Source organism: Amphiprion ocellaris, chromosome 6 (genome assembly GCF_022539595.1).
Source record: "Amphiprion ocellaris isolate individual 3 ecotype Okinawa chromosome 6, ASM2253959v1, whole genome shotgun sequence".
Lineage (NCBI taxonomy): Eukaryota > Metazoa > Chordata > Actinopteri > Pomacentridae > Amphiprion > Amphiprion ocellaris.
Genome location: NC_072771.1, coordinates 1,161,625 through 1,185,401, shown reverse-complemented (window position 1 = coordinate 1,185,401; position 23,777 = coordinate 1,161,625). Strand labels below are relative to the sequence as shown.

General features: G+C 38.7%; 1 protein-coding gene and 1 long non-coding RNA gene across 6 annotated transcripts; one reads left to right on the top strand and one right to left on the bottom strand.

Moving 5' to 3' along the window:
- The first annotated feature begins 851 nt into the window (after positions 1 to 851).
- Positions 852 to 23,350, top strand: LOC111571238 (zinc finger MIZ domain-containing protein 2-like). Of its 5 annotated transcripts, XM_035950031.2 has the most exons (22): positions 852 to 1,287; positions 4,452 to 4,627; positions 5,268 to 5,367; positions 6,619 to 6,733; positions 7,285 to 7,493; positions 8,188 to 8,347; positions 8,981 to 9,223; positions 9,884 to 10,037; positions 10,392 to 10,510; positions 10,631 to 10,723; positions 11,709 to 11,898; positions 12,541 to 12,682; positions 12,923 to 13,001; positions 13,088 to 13,219; positions 13,490 to 13,595; positions 15,680 to 15,837; positions 16,359 to 16,426; positions 16,618 to 16,686; positions 16,993 to 17,270; positions 18,318 to 18,490; positions 18,569 to 18,760; positions 21,516 to 23,350. In XM_035950031.2, the coding sequence occupies exons 3-22, from the start codon at positions 5,318 to 5,320 to the stop codon at positions 21,621 to 21,623; spliced, it is 2,838 nt and encodes a 945-aa protein (XP_035805924.1). In that variant the 5' UTR covers positions 852 to 1,287; positions 4,452 to 4,627; positions 5,268 to 5,317; the 3' UTR covers positions 21,624 to 23,350. The 5 variants fall into 5 exon arrangements, with proteins under 5 accessions (XP_035805924.1, XP_023130106.1, XP_054867774.1 ...); XM_023274338.3 differs by lacking the exon at positions 4,452 to 4,627; XM_055011799.1 differs by lacking the exons at positions 852 to 1,287; positions 4,452 to 4,627 and adding an exon at positions 5,999 to 6,146 and having other exon boundaries at positions 9,908 to 10,037.
- On the bottom strand, positions 14,906 to 18,413 carry LOC129349204 (uncharacterized). The gene is made up of 2 exons (XR_008602105.1): positions 18,286 to 18,413; positions 14,906 to 16,716 (listed from the first exon to the last, which is right to left on the bottom strand). It is a non-coding gene; the product is annotated as an uncharacterized LOC129349204 (long non-coding RNA).
- Positions 23,351 to 23,777: the final 427 nt, after the last annotated feature.

Genomic DNA, 23,777 nt, shown 5'->3' with positions numbered 1-23,777 from the left:
TGAGACTAAAACTCAGTAAACGTTGAATAAAGTCTGGTTTTATTGAGGCTATATTCATGTACAGAGGCTCCGAGTTAGACTAAATATGTCATCTGAGTGGAACTAAAACTGAGTTTGAATAAAGTCTGGTTCTTTTTGATCAAAGATGGCATTCAAGTCTGAAACGGGCCAAATGTTGAATGAAGTTTGGTCCAGTTTAAAGATGATATGCATGTAAAAGGTGTGGCTCTGACAGCAAAACCAATTTAACCTGCATAAAGTCAAGTCTAAAATCATTGAATTTGTCAATGAAGTCTGGTTCTGTTTAACTGGAGATGAGATTCATGTGTAGAGGGCAGGAATTAGAAAAACAGATTCAACCTGCATAAAGTCAGGTCTAAAACTGACCAAATGTTGAGTGAAGTTTAGTCTAAAATAAACCAGAGGGTTGAAAATTCACTCAATCGAGTCTAAAACTGAATAAACTTTGAAAGATGTTTGGATCAAAACGTGTTGAGGACAGAAAAAACGATTTAACCTGAAGGAAGTCGATTTAAAACTGGAGAAATCAAAGCCCAAGTACTTGTCTGTCTGTCTGTCTGTCTACCTGTCTGTCTGTCTGTCCGTCTGCTTATCTACCTGTCTGTCTGTCTACCTGTCTATCTACCTACCTGTCTGTCTCTCTACCTGTCTGTCTATCTACCTGTCTATCTACCTACCTATCTACCTGTCTGTCTACATGTCTGTCTGTCTGTCCACCTGTCTATCTACCTGCCTGTCTGTCTACTTGTCTGTCTGTCTGTCTGTCTGTCTATCTACCTACCTGTCTGTCTACCTGTCTGTCTGTCTGTCTACCTGTCTATCTACCTGTCTGTCATTCTCTCCCTCTCCGTCTGTCTCTCTCTCTCTTCGGTCTAACCCGCCGTCGTTCCTCCACCAGGGCAGTGATGCGGCTGAGTCCCGGTGAAGCGGCTCCGGTGTCGGTCAGCAGGTCGGTGTAGCGGTGGTTCCGGTTCTCCGTGTTTCCTGTCCTCCCGTTTGTTCCCGGAGCGGCAGCGGATGGTGTCGCCTCCTGACGCCGGGACATCAGACGCAGAGGCCGGCGGCAGGGAGCGCTAGCTGGCTACAGTGCTCCGTGCGGGATTTTACCGGGACATTTCTGGATATTTGGGCCGGTTCTGGGGCGTCCGGAGCGGGTTTTGTTGACCCAGCAGGCTTCGCTGGGTTCTTGATGCCCCGGAGGCCCCGAGGAGGAGGTCGGACTGCGGAGCCCAGGAGCAGGGCTCGGACACCGGGGAAATAGAGGAGGTAGGTCGGCCGCGTTGGAAGGACAGCCCGGCTGTGTGTGTTTATGTGCACGGTGAATTATTGAGAAAGTACCGGGGATTAAACCGTCGTTGGCCGTTTGGGGTTCCACATGTCGGCTCCTGTTGGTGTTTTGTGTCGGTGGAAGGAGCTAGATGGTGCTAACTGTTAGCCTCGCAGCATTCCATTGTCACAGCTAGCTAAGCTAACAGGCTAGCTTGGAGGAAGATTTTAACGATAGTTTTAACCAAATGTAACCTATTATTCAGCGTTTGTACTTTTCGCTTCACGGCTGCTTGAGCTAAAATGTTTCGGTGAAATATTTTCGGCGGTTCCGATACCGACGCTGCGGACCGGTGCCGTCTTGTTAGCATGCTAATGCTAACCAGCAGTGTATTGAGAAGCCGCTGTTAGCCGCAGCTAGCCTGTTAGCATCAGTCGACGGCTCATTGTAGTAAAGCGGCCGGCTAATGCTAGCATGCTAACTGCGCTGTTAGCATGTTAGCATCAGCCGACGGCTCGTTGCATGCTAGCATGTTAGCATTAGCCTGCCGCTTCACTACAAGGAATCTCAAAATGTCTTCTCTGGTTTCACCTCCCGGGCAGCCAGAGCTGTGAGGCCGGGGAGCGGCGACAGCAGCCCGGGGTGGCTCCGGGCAGTAGGCCGGTCGGTAGTCCGAGGACCAGGCACTGAAACGCCGACCCGTTTGGACACATTTAGCCGAAAACTGTCCTCTGGAGGAAGCAGTATTTACTGTTCTATTCTCCAGTACATTTACTCTGATTGTTAGTGTTAATATTAAATATTATTATTATTATTATTATTATTATTATTATTATTATTACTGGTGTTGAAAAGCAGCAGTAGGTTACTAAAGAACTTTACAGGAAGATAAAATCTAAAATCTAATCAAATGAATGAAAATAGTCAATATTAAATACAAACAATAGACACAATAAAATAGAAAATAAATGGATTTAAAGTAAGTGAATAGAAGTGTAAAAACTGGAGAGAAATCATAAATAAATTAACAGTAAAAGCAGAGTGTGTGACTGAATGAAATAATAATAAATAGGAAAAATCAGAACAAATATTATAATAATTATAAGATAACAACAGTTTTTGGACATTTTTACGTGTTAATAGCCACATTATTGGCATTATAGTGGATTAATATCCTGATTATGGATGTTTTGTTGTAATAAGATCCATATTTTTGGCAGTTTAGTGTGTTATTTTGGTTTTGGACATTTCTACATGTTAATATCAAAGTTTCAGACATTTTAGTTTATTAATGTCATGATTATGGATGTTTTCATGCTATAGGATCCATATTTCGGGCATTTAGGTGTGTTGTTGTCTAGGTTTTTGAGGTTTCTGCGAGTTAATATCCAGATTTTTGGTATTTTAGTGCATTAATATCCTGGTTGTGGATGTTTTCTTGGAATAAGTTCCCTATTTTTGACAGTTTGGTGTGTTATTATCTTGTTTTTTGCGGTTTCAACATATTAACATTCAGGTTTTTGACATTTTAGTGCATTATTATCCTGATCATGGATGTTTTCTTGCTTTAATATCTGGGTTTTCACTCCTGTGGTCTCTTTATCATCCAGGTTTGTGACATAGCGATGTGTTAATTGAGGCTTTCACAGCGTCCGAAGACGTTTAGTTGAGTTTGACCAATAGTAAATGTGGATAAATTTCTACTAATCATGTTGTATTTTCACTTTACTTGCTGTTTTCTAGTTTCTGTTTTAATTCCATTCTGATATTTCTGATTGTATTTTTTTGCTCATCATTAAAGCCTCATCTCTTCTGTATTGATCCATCAGAAATCAGTGATCTCCTCTGATCAGATCTGTTCTCTGTGACTCCACTTGTTCAGGTAAAACGTGACTCGGAGTGAAACTGAGCTCAGGTGACTCAGGTGTGTCTGCCGCCAGTTTATAGTCGGCTTTAGTGGTTTTACCTGTTTGTTAGTTGTTCAGATCGTTGGGAGGAAACTCTGACACTTACTCTTTACGACCACAGAGTTCACAGCTTTGTTTTTATCTGAGCTGATCTCTGGTTTTTATTCCAGCTGAGAGCTTTAAAATCATTTAAACTTCTGAACACAAAGCTGCAGATTCCGGCTGTTAGTAGTTCCTGTTTCATTTTAACTCACCGTGGATCATTTTAAATCTAAAATCCTGCAGCTCTGTGGAACCAGAAGAACATGAAGAGGAGAGAACTCAGAGATGTCTCAGAACGACACGAAGAGACACAGATAGCACAAAAATGACATAAAAAGGTGGAAAAAATGACACAAAAAGATGCAAAGAATTGCAAAAAGAAGCAAAAACGACACAAAAATGAGCCAAAAGTACAAAAAGAAACAAAAATACACCAAAATTACACAAAAAGATGCAAAAATGACACAAAAAGATGCAAAAATGGGACAAAAAGACGCAAAAATGGGACAAATATGCAAAAATGACACTAAAAATTACAAAACGTCATAAAAATTACAAAAAACATAAAATGACAACAATGATGTTTTAATATCGTGAATTTGGAAGTTTTGGTGCGTTTATATCTGGTTGGTGACTTTTTATGTGGTAATATTCGGGGTTTTTGTTTTTCTGTGTGTTTATGTTGACATTTTTTATGTTTTGTTGTTAATATTTGACTTTTAGTCACGTTAATATCTGGGTTTTTGATGATTTGCTACGTTAACATTCGGATATTTGAACTTATGGCGCATTAATATCTGGAGTTTGGGTTTACGGTGTGTTACTATTCAGGTTTTTGAGGTTTTTATTGTGGTAATATTCAGGTTTTGGGCTTTTTTGCTGTGTTAATAATTGTGTTTTGGACATTTTGGAGCGTTAATATCAACATTTTTTGCATTTTAGCGTGTTAATATTCATGTTTTTGAGATTTTATTGTGTTAATATTCAGGTTATTGGCTCTTTGTTGTGTTAATATCCGGATCTTTTTTAGTATTTTACAGAAAGTCTTCAGCTATTTGGAAGTTGTCCAGAGCAGCAGTGTTTAGTTTTGGAGGAGCTAAAGTCCGTCCTCCTGCTGATGAAATGTGGCCTTTATCAGCTGAGCTCCACGCCCCGTCCCGGTGATCTCAGGTGTTTGTTGTTGTTCTCAGATCGACTGTTTTCTGGATCAACAGTTTAGAATCTGAAGCTGCTTCTCTGAGGGTCTCTCTGGACGGTTTCCTTCCACCGCTGACACCAAACAGAAAATCAGTTGGTCTGGATTTACCTGCAGTGAAGAAGAGCCAGTTTCATCTGAACACAGTCAGGATGTGGAGCAACGATCAGCTATAGCGTCTGGAAGCAGTCCCAGGTCATTTAGTTTGATGCTTGTTCTTCAAAACGACTCAAAAATTGTCCAAAATTATTGTAAAATTGTTAAAATGACTTTTAACGTTTAAAATGACTCAGATCGGCCAAATTGACTCAAAACTTGTTCTCAACATCTCAAAAAATGGCAGAAATGACTCGGGAAAACAAGTTCTCACGATTTAGTGTGGTTCAGCTGGAGTCTGCAGCGTTTAGTCTGGTCCGACTGGAGTCCGCAGTGTTTAGTCTGGTCCGACTGGAGTCTTATCCAATGTTTAGTCTGGTCCGACTTGAGTCTTATCCAGCGTTTAGTCTGGTCTGACTGGAGTCTGCAGCAGTTAGTCTGGTCCGACTGGAGTCTCATCCAATGTTTAGTCTGGTCCGACTGGAGTCTTATCCAGCATTTAGTCTGGTCCGACTGGAGTCTTATCCAGCATTTAGTCTGGTCCGACTGGGGTCTGCGGCATTTAGTCTGGTCCATTAGACATAACTTAATTCGTTCTGTTATTAATATTGAACTCTTCTGAACCTGGTGACCTCTGACCTCATGGTCCTGCAGGGCATCGTGGGTAATGGAGTCTTTATAATGATGATGGGAAACGACTACAGAGGACTAACTGTGTGTGTGTCTGTCTGTCTGCCAGGAGCCTGTCTGTCTGCCTGTCTGTCTAATCGGACCCTGGCTCCGCCCACCATGAACCCTCTGAACCAGATGAAGGCTGGATTGGCCAACAACCCTCACAGGTAAACTCACCTGGAGCTCTTTAGACAAACATTCACATTTTAATCCCAACGTTCCGTTTATTAAGGTCAAAGTTAAGTTTTTGTTTCTGACTTTATGCGTTTTATTTCATGATTTTGACATTTTATATGATAATTTTAATTTGTTGATCTTTTAATTTAGATTTATTTATATATATCTGTGTAATCAGTTTAGAATTTTTACTTCATAATTTTTGCTTTTCGTTTTATAATTCTGAGTCTCCAGCTCTTCATTTTTATCTTTCAATCATAATTTAGATTTTTTTTCAAGTTCTTATTTTTTTGCCTTTTTTGCCTGTTTTTTCATAATTCTGACTTATTTTATCATTTTTTGCTTTTTAGGTCCAATTGTAGCCTTTTTAATCTCATAATTTAGATTTTTATTTGCTAAAATTTTCCTTTAAATTATAGTTTAAACTTATGACTTTTTTCTTTTTCAGATTTCTTAGAGCATTTTTGTTTTATTTATAAATTCAGATTTTTAACTGAACGTTTGCTCTTTAGTCTTAATTTTTAATCATAATTTCCGCTTTTTGTTTCTCATGTTTTCTTTTTGTCATAATTGTGACTTTTTGCCATTTATTTGCCATTTACTGTTCCCTGGACTCCATAGAGGAGGTGGGTGAGAGGAGGATGTTGTCAAAGCTCACATCCATCATGGACAATCCCTCTCACCCACTGCATGACACTGTGGGGTCTTTAAGCAGCTCCTTCAGCAGCAGACTGAGACATCCACCCTGCAAGAAAGAACGCTATCGCAGGTCCTTCATCCCATCTGCTATAAGACTTTACAACATCAGCATCACTGGCTGATGTTAACATAAACTGGACTATATCTTTACCACCCCAAACCATAAAATTTGCACAGACATTCTTGCACTGCACATCTTTGCACTTTTAAACTTTATTTTTATTTTTATTTTTTCTGTTAAAAATTTTGCCACCCTTGTATATATTGTAAATAAAACTGCTGTAACAATGTAAATTTCCCCTGGAGTGGGGAGAAATAAAGAACTTTATCTTATCTATCTTTATCTTATCATTTTAATCATAAGTTTGCCTTTTTATCGAATATTTATTTCTTTTTAGTTTCTAATCCTGCTGAACCTGCCTTCAGTTATTTATTGTTGTTTATTCAGATGTTGTTGGCGTATTAATTATTAATATCTATCTTTTATTTAATAATAACTCCACCTCTAACACCTGAATCTGACTTCCTCTGATCGTCCACAGCGACGGTTCGTATCCCTACGATCCCTCCAGCTGGCAGCAGCCGACCAATCAGCCCACAGGATCACTCTCCGTGGTAACCACCGTGTGGGGATTGACCAATCCCTCAGCCAGCCAGGTATGACATCACTGGCCAGGACAGGCTGAGAAACGAGTTGAAGTGTTTAATTAACTAATTAAAGTGTTTAATTAACTAGTTAAACTGTTTAATTAATTAAAGTGTTTAGTTAACTAGTTAAAGTGTTTAATTAATTAGTTGAAGTGTTTAATGAACTAGTTAGTGTTTAATTAACTAGTTAAAGTGTTTAATTAATTAGTTAAAGTGTTTAATTAACTAATTGAATTGTTTAATTAACTAGTTAACGTGTTTAATTAATTAGTTAAAGTGTTTAATTAATTAGTTAAAGTGTTTAATTAATTAGTTGAAGTGTTTAATGAACTAGTTAAAGTGTTTAATAAACTAGTTAAAGTGTTTAACTGGTCACACTTGATACTAAACTAGTTATACTTTGTAAAAACCTGTTGATCTGAGTGGCGACTAAACAAGTAATCCCAGTGTCTGTTTACTGGCCATTTGGGCTATTAGTCTGATAAACCAGTCGTGTTCCTGCCGTCTGCTAACCAGCTGCTAACGGTCCGTCCTGCTGTCCTGCTGTCCTGTGTCCGTAGGGTCTGGGTGGAGGGGTGATGGGGCCGGGGGCCAACCCAGGTGGGGGGCCCATGATGCAGGGTCCTGGAGGTCCGGGTCTGGCCGGAGGTCCTGGAGGCTACCTGGGCCAGCAGGGCTACGGAGAGCCCAGCAAAAGCTACATGAACCAGGGCATGTACGGCCGGTCGACGGGGGGCTACGCTGGAGGACCAGGGGGCTACCAGGGCAGGTGGGACGCTGCGCCACGTTGATGCTAGCAGGATTAGCATCACATTAGCGTGTGGTTTGTTCCCAGAAATTAAGTTTTTACCTGGACAGGCATCTTTTAGTGTCTTTGCTGTTTCTTTCCGTTTCATCTCTGCTTCTTTTTGTGTCATTTTTACATTTTGTGTCTTTTGCTTCTTTGTGTCATTTTTTCAACGTTTTGTGTCTTTTGCATCTTTTTGTGTCATTTTTACAACATTTTGTCTTTTGCATCTTTTTGCATCATTTTTACATTTTGTCTTTTGCTTCTTTTTGTGTCATTTTTGCATCTTTTCGTCTCATTTTTGCATCTTTTAGTTTCATTTTTGCACATTTTTGTCTCATTTTTGCACCTTTTTATGCAATAATGACACAAACGGATGCATGTCGAGATAAAATCTCACCCTGACTAATTTGTGGGGGGAAAGAAAACGCTGATCCGATAGAAAAAGACGACTAAAAGTAACTCCGTTTAATGGTGTCCATGTCAAAACATCAGATCATCAATGATCAGTTCAGAAAAGAGAACGTTAAACATCAGTAGTTATAAACTGTAATCTTTATTTAGCCTCATATTGTTTTTAATCAGTGACTTGTGTTTGTTATTTATGGATCCTTCAGCTGATGTTTGATCTGTTTTTATGATGATGAATATTAACTGTTGGAAATAAAACCTGCAGCTACCCGTCTAACCCCGGAGGCTCCAGAGGCTCCGCTGACTTCACTCAGGCCGCTGCAGCCGCCGCCGTCGCTGCCGCCGCTGCCACGGCAACCGCCACCGCCACGGCAACCGTCGCCGCCATCCAGGAGAAACAGAACCAGGAGATGAACTACGGACAGGTGAGACGGAGGAGGCTGCTGATTGGTCGGATGGAGACCAGCTGAGTCACGGCGCCCCCTGATGGTCGTCATGTAGAGGAAAAACTCAGTTCTAAGAGATTATTTACTAAACTTAGTTTTTACTGAAACGTCCCACAACTCTAAGGTGAGAATAAACCAGATCAGGTTAAACCTGCAGGACATTTATTTTATATTTATTTTACATCTATTTTAGATTTATTTCATTTTAGTTTTTTAAAATTTTTATTTAGATGTATTTTATTTATATTTTATACTTAATATTTTTTAATATTTATTTTGTTTATTTTAGATTTATTTTACATCCATTTTAGGTGATTTATTTTGTTTATTTTTTATTATTTTTATATTTTTTGTGTTTATTTTAGATTCATATATAATTTATATGTATTATTTACAATGTGTAATAGTCATCATTAGTCAGGATAATAAAAGAAGCCGATAAAATAATAATGAATCAACCACAGAGCTGTAGAAATCCAATAAAACTGGAAAATACTGATTAAAAATGAAAATAAAAACATCAAGAAGCTCTGACATCACCACCATGATGTCATCAGTATGTGTGACGTCATCAGTGTGTGTGACATCATCGGGGTCTGTTGTGTTTTCCAGATAGGGGGTGCGGCCTACAACAACCAGTTCATGGCCCACAGTGGCCCCCGCGGCCCCCCAGGCATGGCTCCAGGAGGTATGGGTCCCGGTCCGGGGCCCAGCAGGGGGCCGCCCTCCATGGGCCCCATGTACGGGTCTGGAGGGGGTCCACAGAGGGTCCCCCAGCCCCCAAACTATGGCCCCGGACCTCAGCAGGGACACCTGAGACCCCCTCAGGGTCTGAAACGTCCCTACAATTCTGAGGTGAGGATTAAACCTGCTCTTTATAGCTAGTTTAGATCTAGTTTATATCTAGTTTATTTATTTATATTTATTTTATATGTAATTTATTTATTTTATATCTACTTTATCTAGTTTATTTTGTATCTATTTCAAAATAAACTAGATAACTAAACTAGATAAATCTAATATTTTAGATTCATTTGATAGAAATTTTTATGTATTTTATATCTATTTTATATGATTTTTTATTTATTTTATAACTATTTTATATTATATTGATTTTATATCTATTTTAGATTTATTTTATATCATTTTATATCTATTTTCGATTTTTGTTTTTATAATTATTTGATATTTATTTGTTAATCATTTTAATGTATTTTATAAATTTTATGTTTTTTTAACTATTATATATTCATTTGATAGTTATTTTATGTCTATTTTATATTTCTCATAACTATTTTAGATTTTTGTTTATTTGATTTATATTTATTTTAGATTTATTGTATAATCATTTTTATTTATATAACTATTTTATATCTATTTTAGATTTATTTTAGAACTGATTTTATATCTAATTTTTGTTTATATTTATTTTCTGTTCATATCTATTTAATATTTATTTACTGAGCTACAGTTTGCCACATGAAGCAGAATATTGAATCTAGTTTCCATCCTCAGTCCTTCCCTGGAATGTCTCAGCAGTACGGCATTCCGGTCGGGTCCAACGTCATGTCTGGTCCTGGAGGAGCCGGTGGATCCATGCCAGGTTCAGCAGTAGGGGGCCATGCCGGACCGGGACCTTATTCTGGACCCAACATGCAGTACCACCCAGGTAGGACTTTAATATTAATTATTATTAATATTAGAGACCAGAACCACTCAGGTAGATACACAAGATAAAATAATTCCAGCAAATAGTCAGTTTAGAAAAGGCCAAACAATAGAAGTGAGATTTAAAACAGGATACGGTAAAGACCTCCAGTTAGTCTGTCGTAAATTAAACCTTTCCTGAACGTTGTTTTTACTGCATCTAAAGAGTTCAAAACCAGGTGAAACTAAATAATAAATAAAAGAATAAAACACAGTTTACAGTTAAACTCTGCAGTGATTAGCGTAGCTTAGCACAAACACTGTAAACGGAGGGAAACTGTTAGCCTCAGAGTCTTTTCTCTGTGTTTACCTGCAGGTCCAGGTGGTCCAGGCTCCGTCCCCCAGCGCTCTGGCTCCTCCCCTTCCTATCAGAGCCACAAGATGCCCCTCCCACAGTACCCCTCCTCCGGACCCCCCAACTCCCAGTACTACAAGGTTAGTGTCGTTAGCATACTAAGCTAGCTCATCTGATGTTTTGTAAATGAATTAACGATCATAAAAGCTGCATGGAGCAGATCAGTAACTGATCCTGAATATTTTTTATTGTTTGAGCAGCAGGACCAGTTTAATGGTCAGGGTGGAGGTTTAAACACTTTGACCACAGGGGGCGCCACTGGAGTCTACAACTCCTTCAACCAGCCGTCTGGGGTAAGAGCTTTAAGATATTTCCATTTTAATGTGAGGACTTTTCAGTTTTCAGTATGATTTTTTTTCATGTTTTACAAGGACTTTTCTACCCCCAGGTAACTTCCAGTCGTATGAGGACTTTTCTGATATTTTAATAATATCAGGATGTTTCTATAATTTAAAGATTTTCTTGTATCATCGGGACGTTCATGTATCGTGATGACTTTTCTGTATTATCAGGACTTTTCTGTATTATCAGGACTTTTGTGTTTTATCGCAGCTTTCCAAAATGTGAGGAGTTTTTTACCCTCTGAGGACATTCATGTATTACGAGGACTTTATTGTTTCATGAGGACAGTCACGCATTATGGAGACTTTTCTTTAACATTGGGACTTTCCAAAATGTGATGACTATTCTGTCTTCTGAGGATATTGATACATTAAGTGGACTTTTCTGTAATATGAAGAGTTTCCAGTTTTGCAAGGACTTTTCTGTTACGAGGACTTTTTTGTATAATGAGGACTTTTCTGTACTACAAAGACTTTATGGTATTGTGAGACTTTTCCGTATTGTGAGGACTTTTCCGTATTGTGAGGACTTTTTTGCATTACGAGGACTTTTTGCATTACAAGGACTTTTCAGTATTGTGAGGAATTTTTTTGTATCACGAGGAGTTTTTTGTATTACGAGGACTTTTCTGTATTACGAGTGCTTTTTTGTATAATGAAGACTTTTTTGTATTGTGAGAACATTTTATTGTATTATGAAGACTTTTCTGTGTTATGAGGACGTTTTTGTATAATGATAACTTTTCCTTACTATCAGGACTTTAGTGTAATATGAGGCCTTTTTAGTATTAAGAGGACTTCTTGTATATGAAAATATTCATATATTAGGAGGAATTTTGTGTATTATGAGGACGTTTCTGTATTACAGGGACTGTTCTGACTCATGGCTTTACTTTGGTATTAGTCTTAAACCTCCGTCCGTCTCTCTCTCTGGTAGCCGGGGCGAGGGTTGCCAGGTTACCCCTCCTCTCCTGTTCCTGGAAACCCCACCCCTCCCATCACCCCCAGCAGCTCCATGGCGCCGCCCTACATGTCGCCAGGCAACGGTGACGTCAAGCCGCCGCCCTCGTCTTTCCTGCCTGACATCAAACCCAACATGGCCAGCCTGGCCCCGCCCCCACCCACAGGTGATCAATAACCAGCAGGTGGTCCATCGATCAGCTTTGTCTCAGAATCAGGAAGTCACATTAGTCTGAGTCAGTGAAACATCACATCTGGTTATGGACAGAAACAACTAAATATATATGTATATATATATATATATATATATATATATATATAAATAAAAATAATCACATTATGTTTAATGAAATCACTGATTAAATAAAAACATTATTTTCTGAGGGTAAAAACAAAGATAAATGTCATGAAATAATTGTTAAACTGAATTTGACATCATTAGATTGTCGGTGAAATACCATTTTTATTGTCAGTAAAAAAATCTGATTATTGCCACTAAAATTCTGATTTATCCTCATCTGTTAAATAGTCTCATTATTTTTAATTATCACTGGACTTAATAATTATCTTTGATGATGTAATGAAATAATCAGATTATTAACTGTGAAAATTATTAGTTAAGAAGTGAATTCATTGAAGCCATCAGATTATCATCAATATTCAGAGTAATATTAGTTTGATAATGTGATTTTTATCAGGTAAGCTATCTGGTTATCAACAAAGAAATTATCAGGATGTTATTATTTCTGATTATTATTCTCAGTAGTGATGTCACAGGAAGCGTGACTGTGGTGACTTCCTGTCCACAGGTAACCCTAGCGACGACCTGCGGCTGACCTTCCCGGTGAGAGACGGTGTGGTCCTAGAGCCCTTCAGATTAGAGCACAACCTGGCCGTCAGCAACCACGTCTTCCAGCTGCGAGACTCCGTCTACAAAACACTCATCTTGAGGTACCGGCACGCAGTAAACAACAGCAATAAACAACAACAAACAACACGCTGTAAACAACAACAATAAACAACACCATGAACACACAGTAAACAACAACAAACAACGTGCAGTAAACAACAATAAACAACAACAGTAAACAACATCAAACAGCAGCGTATAATAAAAACCACAGAGGTGATGAACGTGTACTAGAGCTAGATAAAGAGAAACTGCTCAGTAAAACGTGTTTTGTGCATCAGACCCGACCTGGAGCTGCAGTTTAAGTGTTACCACCACGAGGACCGGCAGATGAACACCAACTGGCCGGCCTCCGTCCAGGTCTGACTCCACCTGCTCATCTCTTATCTCTGCTCTGATTGGTGGGAGCTCGGCATCACCTGTGTCTACTTCCTGTCTGTCCTCAGGTGAGCGTCAACGCGACTCCTCTCACCATCGAGAGAGGCGACAACAAAACCTCCCATAAGCCTTTGTACCTGAAGCAGGTGTGTCAGCCGGGAAGAAACACCATCCAGATCACCGTCACGGCCTGCTGCTGCGTAAGAACACACACATTTACATATAATACACACATTTACAACACACACACGTGTATCAGATATACACACATTTATATATAACACACACTATAAATGATAGATGTATGCACACATTCATCTATCATGTATTTTAATTCAGACATCTTCAGTTTATTGTCAGAGAAGAAGAAACCAGAGAATATTCCATCACAGACTGATCAATAATCAGAATCTGTGATCAATAACCTGTGATCAGCTGTGATCAATAACCTGCTGTCTCTCTGTCCTCAGTCTCACTTGTTCGTCCTCCAGCTGGTTCATCGTCCGTCGGTTCGATCCGTTCTTCAGGGTTTGATGAAGAAGAGGCTGCTGCCTGCAGAGCACTGTGTCACCAAGAGTACGGATCAATACATATCTGTATCTATCAATATATCTATAGATATCCATATCTATCTGCCAGTAGACAACTATCAATAACGATCTATCTTTCTATCTATAGATGGACAGTGAGTCTATCTGATCCATCTATCAACATCTATGTAAATCTGTCTATACATAGATAGTTCAGGGTTCCCACGCATCCTGGAAAACCTGGAAAATGAGAAAAAAAAGGTCAAATGTCCTGGAAATGGTTAACTTATCCTGGAAAAATATTTATCCTCCATGCATGTGTGTTGTCCCCTTATCTTCTGGGCAACATTAAGGCATATAATATATACAATAATATATATATATATATATATATATATATATATATATATATATATATATATATATATATATATATATATATATATATATATATATATAAAATAGCGCTTCTCTGCTTCCAGCCGGTGCAGCGCCCCACGTGACGCTACCTGCCAATCATATCTGCGTTTCCGCTTCCAGCAGTTCTGCATCCCAGTTCTTCCAGCAGACTTTGTCGCTACGTTTAGCAAGTTTTCAGACCCCGTTAAGGACCGATCGCCTAGAGATAAAACTAGTGACTGTTAGCTGAAAAGTGTGGCTAGTGTTGGTCCACCAGTGTGAGGGTTTTCTGTCCCGTGGGCGGCCACAGGTTCCTCTCTGTCCTCCGTGGAGTGACAGCAGAGGAGAGTTCTAGTGGGCGTGTCACTTCCTGATTGGCTGTGAGCTGCGAGATGCAACATCTGTGATTTCAGCACAGCGGGAGTTTAACAGGGAATCTGAATGGACCACGTTTCACTCAGTAGTTCCCACCTGTTTTACTGTCTGACAGAAATAAGGGAATGAAAACAACATGAGGAATTCTGTTGTATGACTATGTGCACAGATAGATGGAGAGAAGAAATTAGAGAGATTAACCACTTTTCATGTCGACTTAATCTCGTTAATTTCCAATAAAAGTAGTTGTCAACAGAGTGAGATGTGCACAGAGACCTCAGGGAAGAGGAGAAGACTGGAACTATGACATGTTCATTTGAACCGCTAGCAGGGATCAAGAGGCTAAAATAACTGAGCAACTTCTTGGAGGAGCATTTTTATTAGAATGCCATTGCTTTATATTGACCTTATTGCACTGCAGGATAAAGTTTTATTTTGATATTTGAGTTATATTTATTACAATTTATGATTTGCTTGGGTATTTTGCCAGTGATTTTGATTTTAATTATGTCTGAGAAATGCAGGTGCCAGATGTGTAAAAAAATCTGAGTTGTGCGGTAAACTGACATGAAACAAAGGAAATAGTTTTTCAGTGATTTATTGAAAATATACAAATATTTTTAAATGAATTGCACCAGAGAAAGTAAGAGAGAAGAGAAAGTTGAGTTGGGAATTACCCAGTTGAACACTGTAACTCCAGTTTGTCATGCTAGTGAAGCGCTACGCTGTAATCTGTGGGTGTGTTTGCATTATTCTATCACACAGTTGTCATAATTATTTTTCATGGATAAATTATAGCCATAGACTGCACATCAAATGTCTGAGTAATAAATATAGAAACAATCTGGGTAAATGCAAGTTACAGCTGTAGTAAAGAACACTTCCAAAGAATGAGGGGGACGGGAATGTATTAGTGTCTGACGTGATAACGTCTCTGTAGTGGCTGGAAATGTCCTGGAAAAGTCCTGGAAAAGTCCTGGAAAAGTCCTGGAAAATCATTTCAGGGAAAGAATGGGAACCCTGTAGTACTATTAGTACTAGTCCCAGCTCAGTATTAGTAGTATCAGTAGCACTAATAGTACTAGTAGTATCAGCTGGTTTATGAGCTGATTAGCAGGTTTCTGTTGAGATGTTGGACCTTTGAATTAAATTCTCTGTTGATCACAGTATTAGTCCTACTAGTAGTAGTACTACTAGTAGGACTAATACTCATAGGACTACTACTATTAGTAGTACTAGTAGTACTAATTCAGACCCAGTAAAGTAATCTGTGTTTCAGTATTAGTAGTACTAGTAGAGTTAGTGGTACGAGTAGTAGTAGTACTAGTAGTACTAATGCAGTACTGTGTGTTTCAGTAAAGAGGAACTTCAGCAGCGGCTCCATCCCTGGGACCCCCGGGTTAAACGGAGAGGACGGAGTGGAGCAGACGGCCATCAGAGTCTCCCTCAAGTGTCCAATCACGTTCCGCCGCATCCAGCTGCCAGCCAGAGGACACGACTGTCGACACGTCCAGGTGGGAGCCAATCACAGCCCTGCCCATAACCCACCAATCACAGCCCTACCCATAACCCACCAATCACAGCCCTGCCCATAAACGACCAATCACAGCCCTACCCATAACCCACCAATCACAGCCCTGTCCATAACCCACCAATCACAGCCCTGTCCATAACCCACCAATCACAGCCCTACCCATAACCCACCAATCACAGCCCTGTCCATAACCCACCAATCACAGCCCTGTCCATAACCCACCAATCACAGCCCTGTCCATAACCCACCAATCACAGCCCTGTCCATAACCCACCAATCACAGCCCTGTCCATAACCCACCAATCACAGCCCTACCCATAACCCACCAATCACAGCCCTGTCCATAACCCACCAATCACAGCCCTGTCCATAACCCACCAATCACAGCCCTGTCCATAACCCACCAATCACAGCCCTGTCCATAACCCACCAATCACAGCTGATAACCGATCGGTCCTATTGATCAGGCCCAGGTTTAATGATTGATCTGTTTGTTTCCAGTGCTTTGATCTGGAGTCGTATCTGCAGCTGAACTGTGAGAGAGGAACCTGGAGGTGTCCCGTCTGCAAGTAGGAACATTTCAACATATAAAATATAGTAGAAAAATAATAATATACAACAATAACATCTCATCACACATATCCAATATTAATAATATAGTAATAATATACATGATAAGAACATCTCCTAACCAGCGTCTCTGATGATGACCTACCTCCACCTCCAGTAGAATAACCAGCATGTGTTTGGTTCTGTTCAGTAAAACGGCTCTTCTGGAGGGTCTGGAGGTGGACCAGTACATGCTGGGGATCCTCATCTACGTCCAGAAGTAAGAACACTTCAACCTTCAGTGGAAGTTCTACAAGTACAGCAGATAAAACCCAATGGACCAGTTAGAACCTCCTCAGAACCTCTACAGAACCTCTTTAGAACCAGATGATTAAACGTTGGTTCTGGTTCTGAGTGGTTTTTTCAGGTTGTTCTTGATTCCTCCTGGTTCTGACCGGTTCCTCCTGGTTTGTTTCCTGGTTCTGACCAGTTCTTTTCTGGTACTGTTTGTTTCCTGGTTCTGACCAGTTCCTCCTGGTTCTTCATGGTTCTGACCGGTTCCTCCTGGTTCTGATTGTGTCCTCAGCTCTGAGTACGAGGAGATCACCATCGATCCGGTCTGCAGCTGGAAGCCGGTTCCGGTGAAGCCAGACCTCCATGTCAAGGAAGAGTCGGACGGTCCGGTTCTGAAGCGCTGCCGGACCCTCAGCCCGAGTCACATGGTTCTGCCCAGCGTCATGGAGATGATTGCGTCGCTAGGCCCGGCCCCCCCATCCTCAGGCCCCTCCTCCTCCCCCATGCCCTACCCCCCCCTCCCTGCAGGGGGTGGCACCAGCAGCAGCACACCGGACTACTCGGGTCCAGGTAGGGTTCTGCTCAGGTAGAGGTTGGACGGATCAACATTCAGGGAAGGTTCCTCAAACCTTCCCTGAATGTTCTCTGTGAATCACTATCTGCTTCAGGGAACATCAGGGACCCTTTAAGGAGCGTCCAGGGAACACCACACCATTGTTCCCTGAAGGTTCTTTTGGACTTAACATTAGCTAAACTGTCAGGAAACATTGTTGAACCTTTATGAAGCGTCCAGGGAACACTACCCAATCGTTCCCTGAAAGTTCTTTTAGACTTAACATTAGCTAAACCTTCAGGGAACATCAGGGAACCTGTAAAGAGGCGGCCAGTGAACACTACCCAATCGTTCCCTGAAGGTTCTTTTAGACTTAACATTAGCTAAACTGTCCGGGAACATCGGGGAACCTTGAAGGAGCGTCCAGGGAACACTGCACCATCGTTCCCTGAAGATTCTTTTAGACTTAACCTAAGCTAAACTGTCAGGGAACATCAGGGAACCTTTCAGAAACATCCAGGGAGCACTATCCCATCATTCCATGAAGGTTAGCTAATGTTTACTAACCTTCAGAGTACGTCCAAAGAATGTTCCCAGAATATTCCCTGGAGATTTCCTGAAGGTTACTGTTTGCTGAACCTTCCGGGAACCTATAGGGAACGTTCCCCTAAGTAAGCTTCAGGGAAGGGTCTGACCTGATCACCTGTATTGATCAGCTGTATTGATCTGTCCTCAGCTCCATCATATCCTGGTCAGTCTGTATTGATCTGATCAGCTGTATTGATCAGCTGTATTGATCACCTGTATTGATCTGATCACATGTATTGATCACCTGTATTGATCATGTGTATTGATCACCTGTATTGATCACCTGTATTGATCGTTGTATTGATCTGTCCTTAGCTCCGTCCTATCCCGCTCAGTCTTTATTGATCATTGTATTCATCATTGTATTGATCTGATCACCTGTATTGATCATTGTATGATCACCTGTATTTATCATTGTATTTATCATTGTATTGATCTGATCACCTGTATTGATCGTTGTATTGATCTGTCCTCAGCTCCGTCCTATCCTGCTCAGTCTGCCGGGTTCTCAGACTTCGGTGGTCCCGGTACTCCAGGTGTTGGGGGGGACTTCTCCTCCCCCGGTCCTCCCCCCCTGTCCTACCAGTCGGAGCTCTCCAGCGCCCTCCTCACCCCCGACAAGCCCCCCCCCCACCCGCTGGCCGTCCAGGTACTGATGGGTGATCGATAGATGGGCTGTGATCAATAGAGGGCGCTACGGGTCTCTGACTGTCTCTTCTCCCCTCAGATGTCCGTCTCCGGCCGCCTGGACTCCGCCTCCCATGGTGCTCCTCTCTCCCAGCAGCAGTCCCAGGGTCTCCATGGCAACCCCCAGCTCGGGAACCAGATGATGCAGCGTAGCAACCAGAATCCCCGTCTCCAAGGCGACGGCTCCTTCGGCCTGGGCGGGTCTGCAGAGGTTCCAGAACCTTCTCTGGACGTGAGTGGAAACCAGACAGTAATAATAGTAATAATAATAATAATTATGACAATAATAATAATAATAATAATAATAATAATAATAATAATAATAATAATAATAATAATAATAATAAATTATAATAACTGGAATCCAGACAATAATAATAATAATAATAATAATAATAATAATAATAATAATAATAATAATAATAAATTATAATAAGTGGAATCCAGAAAGACAGTTTTGTTCATCAATAATAATACTAATAATATGAATAATAGTAATAATAATAATAATAATAATAATAATAATAAATTATAATAAGTGGAATCCAGACAGTAGTAATAATAATAATAATAATAAATTATAAGAAATAGAGTCCAGATGGAGAGTTTTATTCTATAATAATAATAATAATATAAATATTATTATTAATAATAATATTAATAATATTAGTAATAATAATAATAATAATGACAATAATAATAATAATAATAATAATAATAATAATAATAATAATAATAATAATAATAAATTATAATAAGTGGAATCCAGAAAGACAGTTTTGTTCATCAATAATAATACTAATAATATGAATAATAGTAATAATAATAATAATAATAATAATAATAAATTATAATAAGTGGAATCCAGACAGTAGTAATAATAATAATAATAAATTATAATAAATAGAGTCCAGATGGAGAGTTTTATTCTATAATAATAATAATAATATAAATATTATTATTAATAATAATATTAATAATATTAGTAATAATAATAATAATTATGACAATAATAATAATAATAATAATAATAATAATAATAATAATAATAATAATAATAATAAATTATAATAACTGGAATCCAGACAGTAATAATAATGATAATAATAATAATAATAATAATAATAATAATAATAATAATAATAAATTATAATAAGTGGAATCCAGAAAGACAGTTTTGTTCATCAATAATAATAATAATAGTATTAGCAACGATAATATTAATAATGATAAGATATAGTAATAATAAATACAATCCAGGCGGAGAGTTTTGTTCTATAATAATGATACTAATAATAATAATAATAATAATAATAATAATAATAATAATAATAATAATAATAATAATAAATTTTAATAAGTGGAATCAGGACAGTAATACTACTACTACTACTACTACTACTACTACTACTACTACTAATAATAATAATAATAATAATAAATTATAATAAGTGGAATCCAGACAGTAGTAATAATAATATTGATAATAATAATAATAAATTATAATAAATAGAGTCCAGATGGAGTTTTATTCTATAATAATAATAATATAAATATTATTATTAATAATAGTAGTAATAATATTAGTAATAATAATAATACAGATGCAGTAATAATAAGTAGAAACCAAACAGTTTTATTCAATAATAATAATAATTATATATTCCATAATAATAATAATAATAATAATAATAGACACAGACTTTTATTCAGCAGGTTTTACTTTATGTTCCCATAATAATAATAATATTAATAATAATGACAGTAATATAAGTAATAATAATAATAGTAATAAGGAAAGTAAAAACTGCGTCTTTGGTTTATTTTCTTACTAAGTTTGGAGTCCTTTATTCAGAAAATGTGTCAAATCTACGTTTTAAAGATTTCTTGCCTATTAAAGTTAAATCTGCCCTCATTAATTAATCATTAATCTGCTCTTATTAATATAAGTCCTTTATTTCTCCCCATGCCAGGGGAAATTTACGTTGTTACAGCAGCTTATGTAGCAATAGACATAGTAATAGAATATCTTCATCTTTACTTACTGATCATTAATCTACTGTCATTAATAACGTCTTTATTAATTAATCATTAATCTGCTCTTATTAATATCTTTATTTACTGATCATTAATCTACTGTCATTAATAACGTCTTTATTAATTAATCATTAATCTGCTCTCATCAATAACGTCTTTGTTAATTAATCATTAATCTGTTCTCATTAATAACATGTTTATTAATTAATCATTAATCTGCTCTCATTAATAACGTCTTTATTAATTAATCATTAATCTGCTCTCATTAATAACGTCTTTATTAATTAATCATTAATCTTCTCTCATTAATAACGTCTTTATTAATTAATCATAATCTGCTCTCATTAATAACGTCTTTATTAATTAATCATTAATCTGCTCTCATTAATAAGGTCTTTATTAATCATTTATCTGCTCTCATTAATAACGTATTTATTAATTAATCATTAATTTGCTGTCATTAATAACGTCTTAATTAATTATTAATCTACTCTCATTAATAACGTCTTAATTATTAATCTGCTCTCATTAATAACGTCTTTATTAATTATTAATCTGCTCTCATTAATAACGTCTTTATTAATTATTAATCTGCTCTCATTAACATCTTTATTAATTTTTAATCTGCTCTCATTAATAACGTCCTAAACAACAAAGCAGATAAATCCAAAGTTACAACTAAATCAGGACTTTAGTCAGAAACTATTCATTTAATTATTTCTGATTCCAAACCTGAACTGAGCTCAGCGTGTACTTAATGAAGTAAAAGTACTGCAAGTGTGTACTATGGAATGATAATACAGAGAACCCAGTATAGAACCCTGAGGAACACCTTCAGGAACGTGATGGTAAATGTCCTGAGAACGAAGCCCAATAAGTAACAGGTAGAAGACCCGTTACAGAACCCTGAGGAACTCCTTGTTGAACGTTCTCCATGTGTATTTGTGCAGCTGCTTCCAGAGTTGACCAATCCAGATGAGCTGCTGTCCTACCTCGGACCTCCAGACCTCCCTAACAACAACAACGACGACCTGCTGTCGCTGTTCGAGAACAACTGAACGGAACCGGAACCTGCAGCAGGATGTAGAGCAGAGACTTTACTGTAAAATACTTTGTCTCGCAGCGAAAACAAGAAAAGGACTTTGAATCTGAGAACTCTTTGATGTGTTGAACTCGATGGTGACTTTATTTTATTGTTTTTTATTCTCTGTATTTCGATGCTTCATCCTTCATTCCATCGCTGCTGTTGAACCTCAGACCTACAGGAGGGAAACACGAGCCAGAACCTCTGGTCCAGATGTTAGTGTGACATTCTACAGGTGGAGATGAGCTTTAAAGGAGCTTCTGTTCCTACACACACGTTAGAATCGTGTGAACTTTGAGGCTTTGAGGGTCCAGAGAAGATCAGAACCTAAAGAGAACCTGGTTTAAACTAAGCCACAGAGAGAAACCGGAACTTTCAGCAGCTTTTTAAACTCAGAACTTTCATATTCATGGATCTGTGGTCAGATAAACGTCTTAGAGGTGGACCAACCTCAACCATCAACATCTGCAGGAAACATGGGTTTAGTTTAAGCCAGATATCTCAGATCATCAGCTGGTTCTGGTTTCATTAATCCAGATGCTGGAGATTTTCTGTAATCTGAACATCTGGAGACCATCAGAGGATGAACTGATCGATCCGTCGCTTCAGAGTTTAGTTCTTCAGAAAAGTCTTCGTTTTAGTTCTATGGAGAATTCCATGTTTCAGCCGGGAACCTGATGTTCTTCAGAAGCTCCTCAGAGAATGTTCTAATGTTCAGAGAACGTTCTCAGGGTGTTTCTCCGTTCAGATCAGGTTACTCTGAGGTTCAGGTTCTGTGATGAGAACTGAATAACGTTCTCAAACCAGAACGTTTCTGTAACATGACATTAACAAACATAGAACGTTTTCCTACAGTGTTCTGAGGATGTTCTGAGGATGTTGTAGAACATTCTTATACAAAACATTCAATGTGACATTCAGCAGATGTTTTAAGAACATTTTTTTTAACATGCTGGGAACATTACTAGAACCTTGCAGAACCTTCTTTGAACATTTTTAGAACCAAAGAAAAGTCGATGTGATCTTCTGAACTTCACCACCAACGTAAAGTTCTTCATGTGTTCTGAGAGAACAAACCTCCGTGGTTCTGGTTCCTGCTCTGCTGGAGTTCCATCCAGTAAATGTTGGTTCTGGTCTCTGAGTTCAGGTGAAGCTGTTGGATCTCCAGCGGAACCAAACCGACTGCGTTCCTCAGTGACGGTTCGTCAGGTTGACGAGGTTCTAAACCAGCCTCAAGGCTCCTGCAGAAACTGTCCAGAAAATGGAACCTTGACCAAACCCAGAGTTAACGTCTTAAAAAACCAGAGGAACTCGTGGATTCAGGTTCCTCTGGTTCTCCGGAAGGTTCCGGACGATTGATCAGGAGTGTTTTTCTGCACATGTGGCTCAGTGAAAATCACATCTGGATTTTCTCACGTTAACCGACAGGAAACGAGGCCAAAGCTGCTCAACGCTCGGCGTGTCCTGAACTGTCCTCCAGGTGGGTTCTGAACGTCAGCTGTCCTCAAGGAGCAGAGCCCAGGGTTCATCTTCTTCCTGTCATTCTGTATGTTGTAAAGTGACTAGAGTCCAGACAGTTGTGGTGTCTCCGTGTCCCAGTGGCTTCTGGGAGCAGATAAAAGTGTACATGATGATTCAGTAACGATGCTAATAACATAAATAATAACCTTTGTAATTTAATAAACACACACTGGAAAGATATCGACTGATTCTCCCGTTTGTTCTAAAAGAATCAGAAACAAGTCAGCAGCAGGAGCAACAAGGTCGTTTTTAGGGAAATAAAACTTCATTCAAAGTAGAAAATACTTCACAGGGCAGCAGTCACCTGGGAAAAATGTTCATCCACCTGGGAAATTTAAACTTCTGGTCCATCTGGCTTTTTTCACAAGAATTTACCAACAAACGCTCTCTAAAAACGGATTTCTGTGAAGTAATGTCGGTTCATTATCAATAGATCCAGATGCTACGTTTGACGTTTGCACATCACAAACACACCATCCCCACTGGGAAGCACGACGGTGGCAGCATCATGATGTGAAGCATGGTGGTGGCAGCATCATGATGTGAAGCACGGTGGTGGCATCATCATGATGTGAAGCATGGTGGTGGCAGCATCATAAAGTGAAGC

Coding starts and splice junctions, on each gene's coding strand:
- LOC111571238 (XM_055011798.1), top strand. CDS start 6,019: ATGTTGTCAAAGCTCACATCCATCATGGACAATCCCTCTCACCCACTG. Junction 6,147..6,618: donor AAGAAAGAACGCTATCGCAG/GTCCTTCATCCC, acceptor GATCGTCCACAG/CGACGGTTCGTATCCCTACG. Junction 18,761..21,515: donor TTCCAGAACCTTCTCTGGAC/GTGAGTGGAAAC, acceptor GTATTTGTGCAG/CTGCTTCCAGAGTTGACCAA.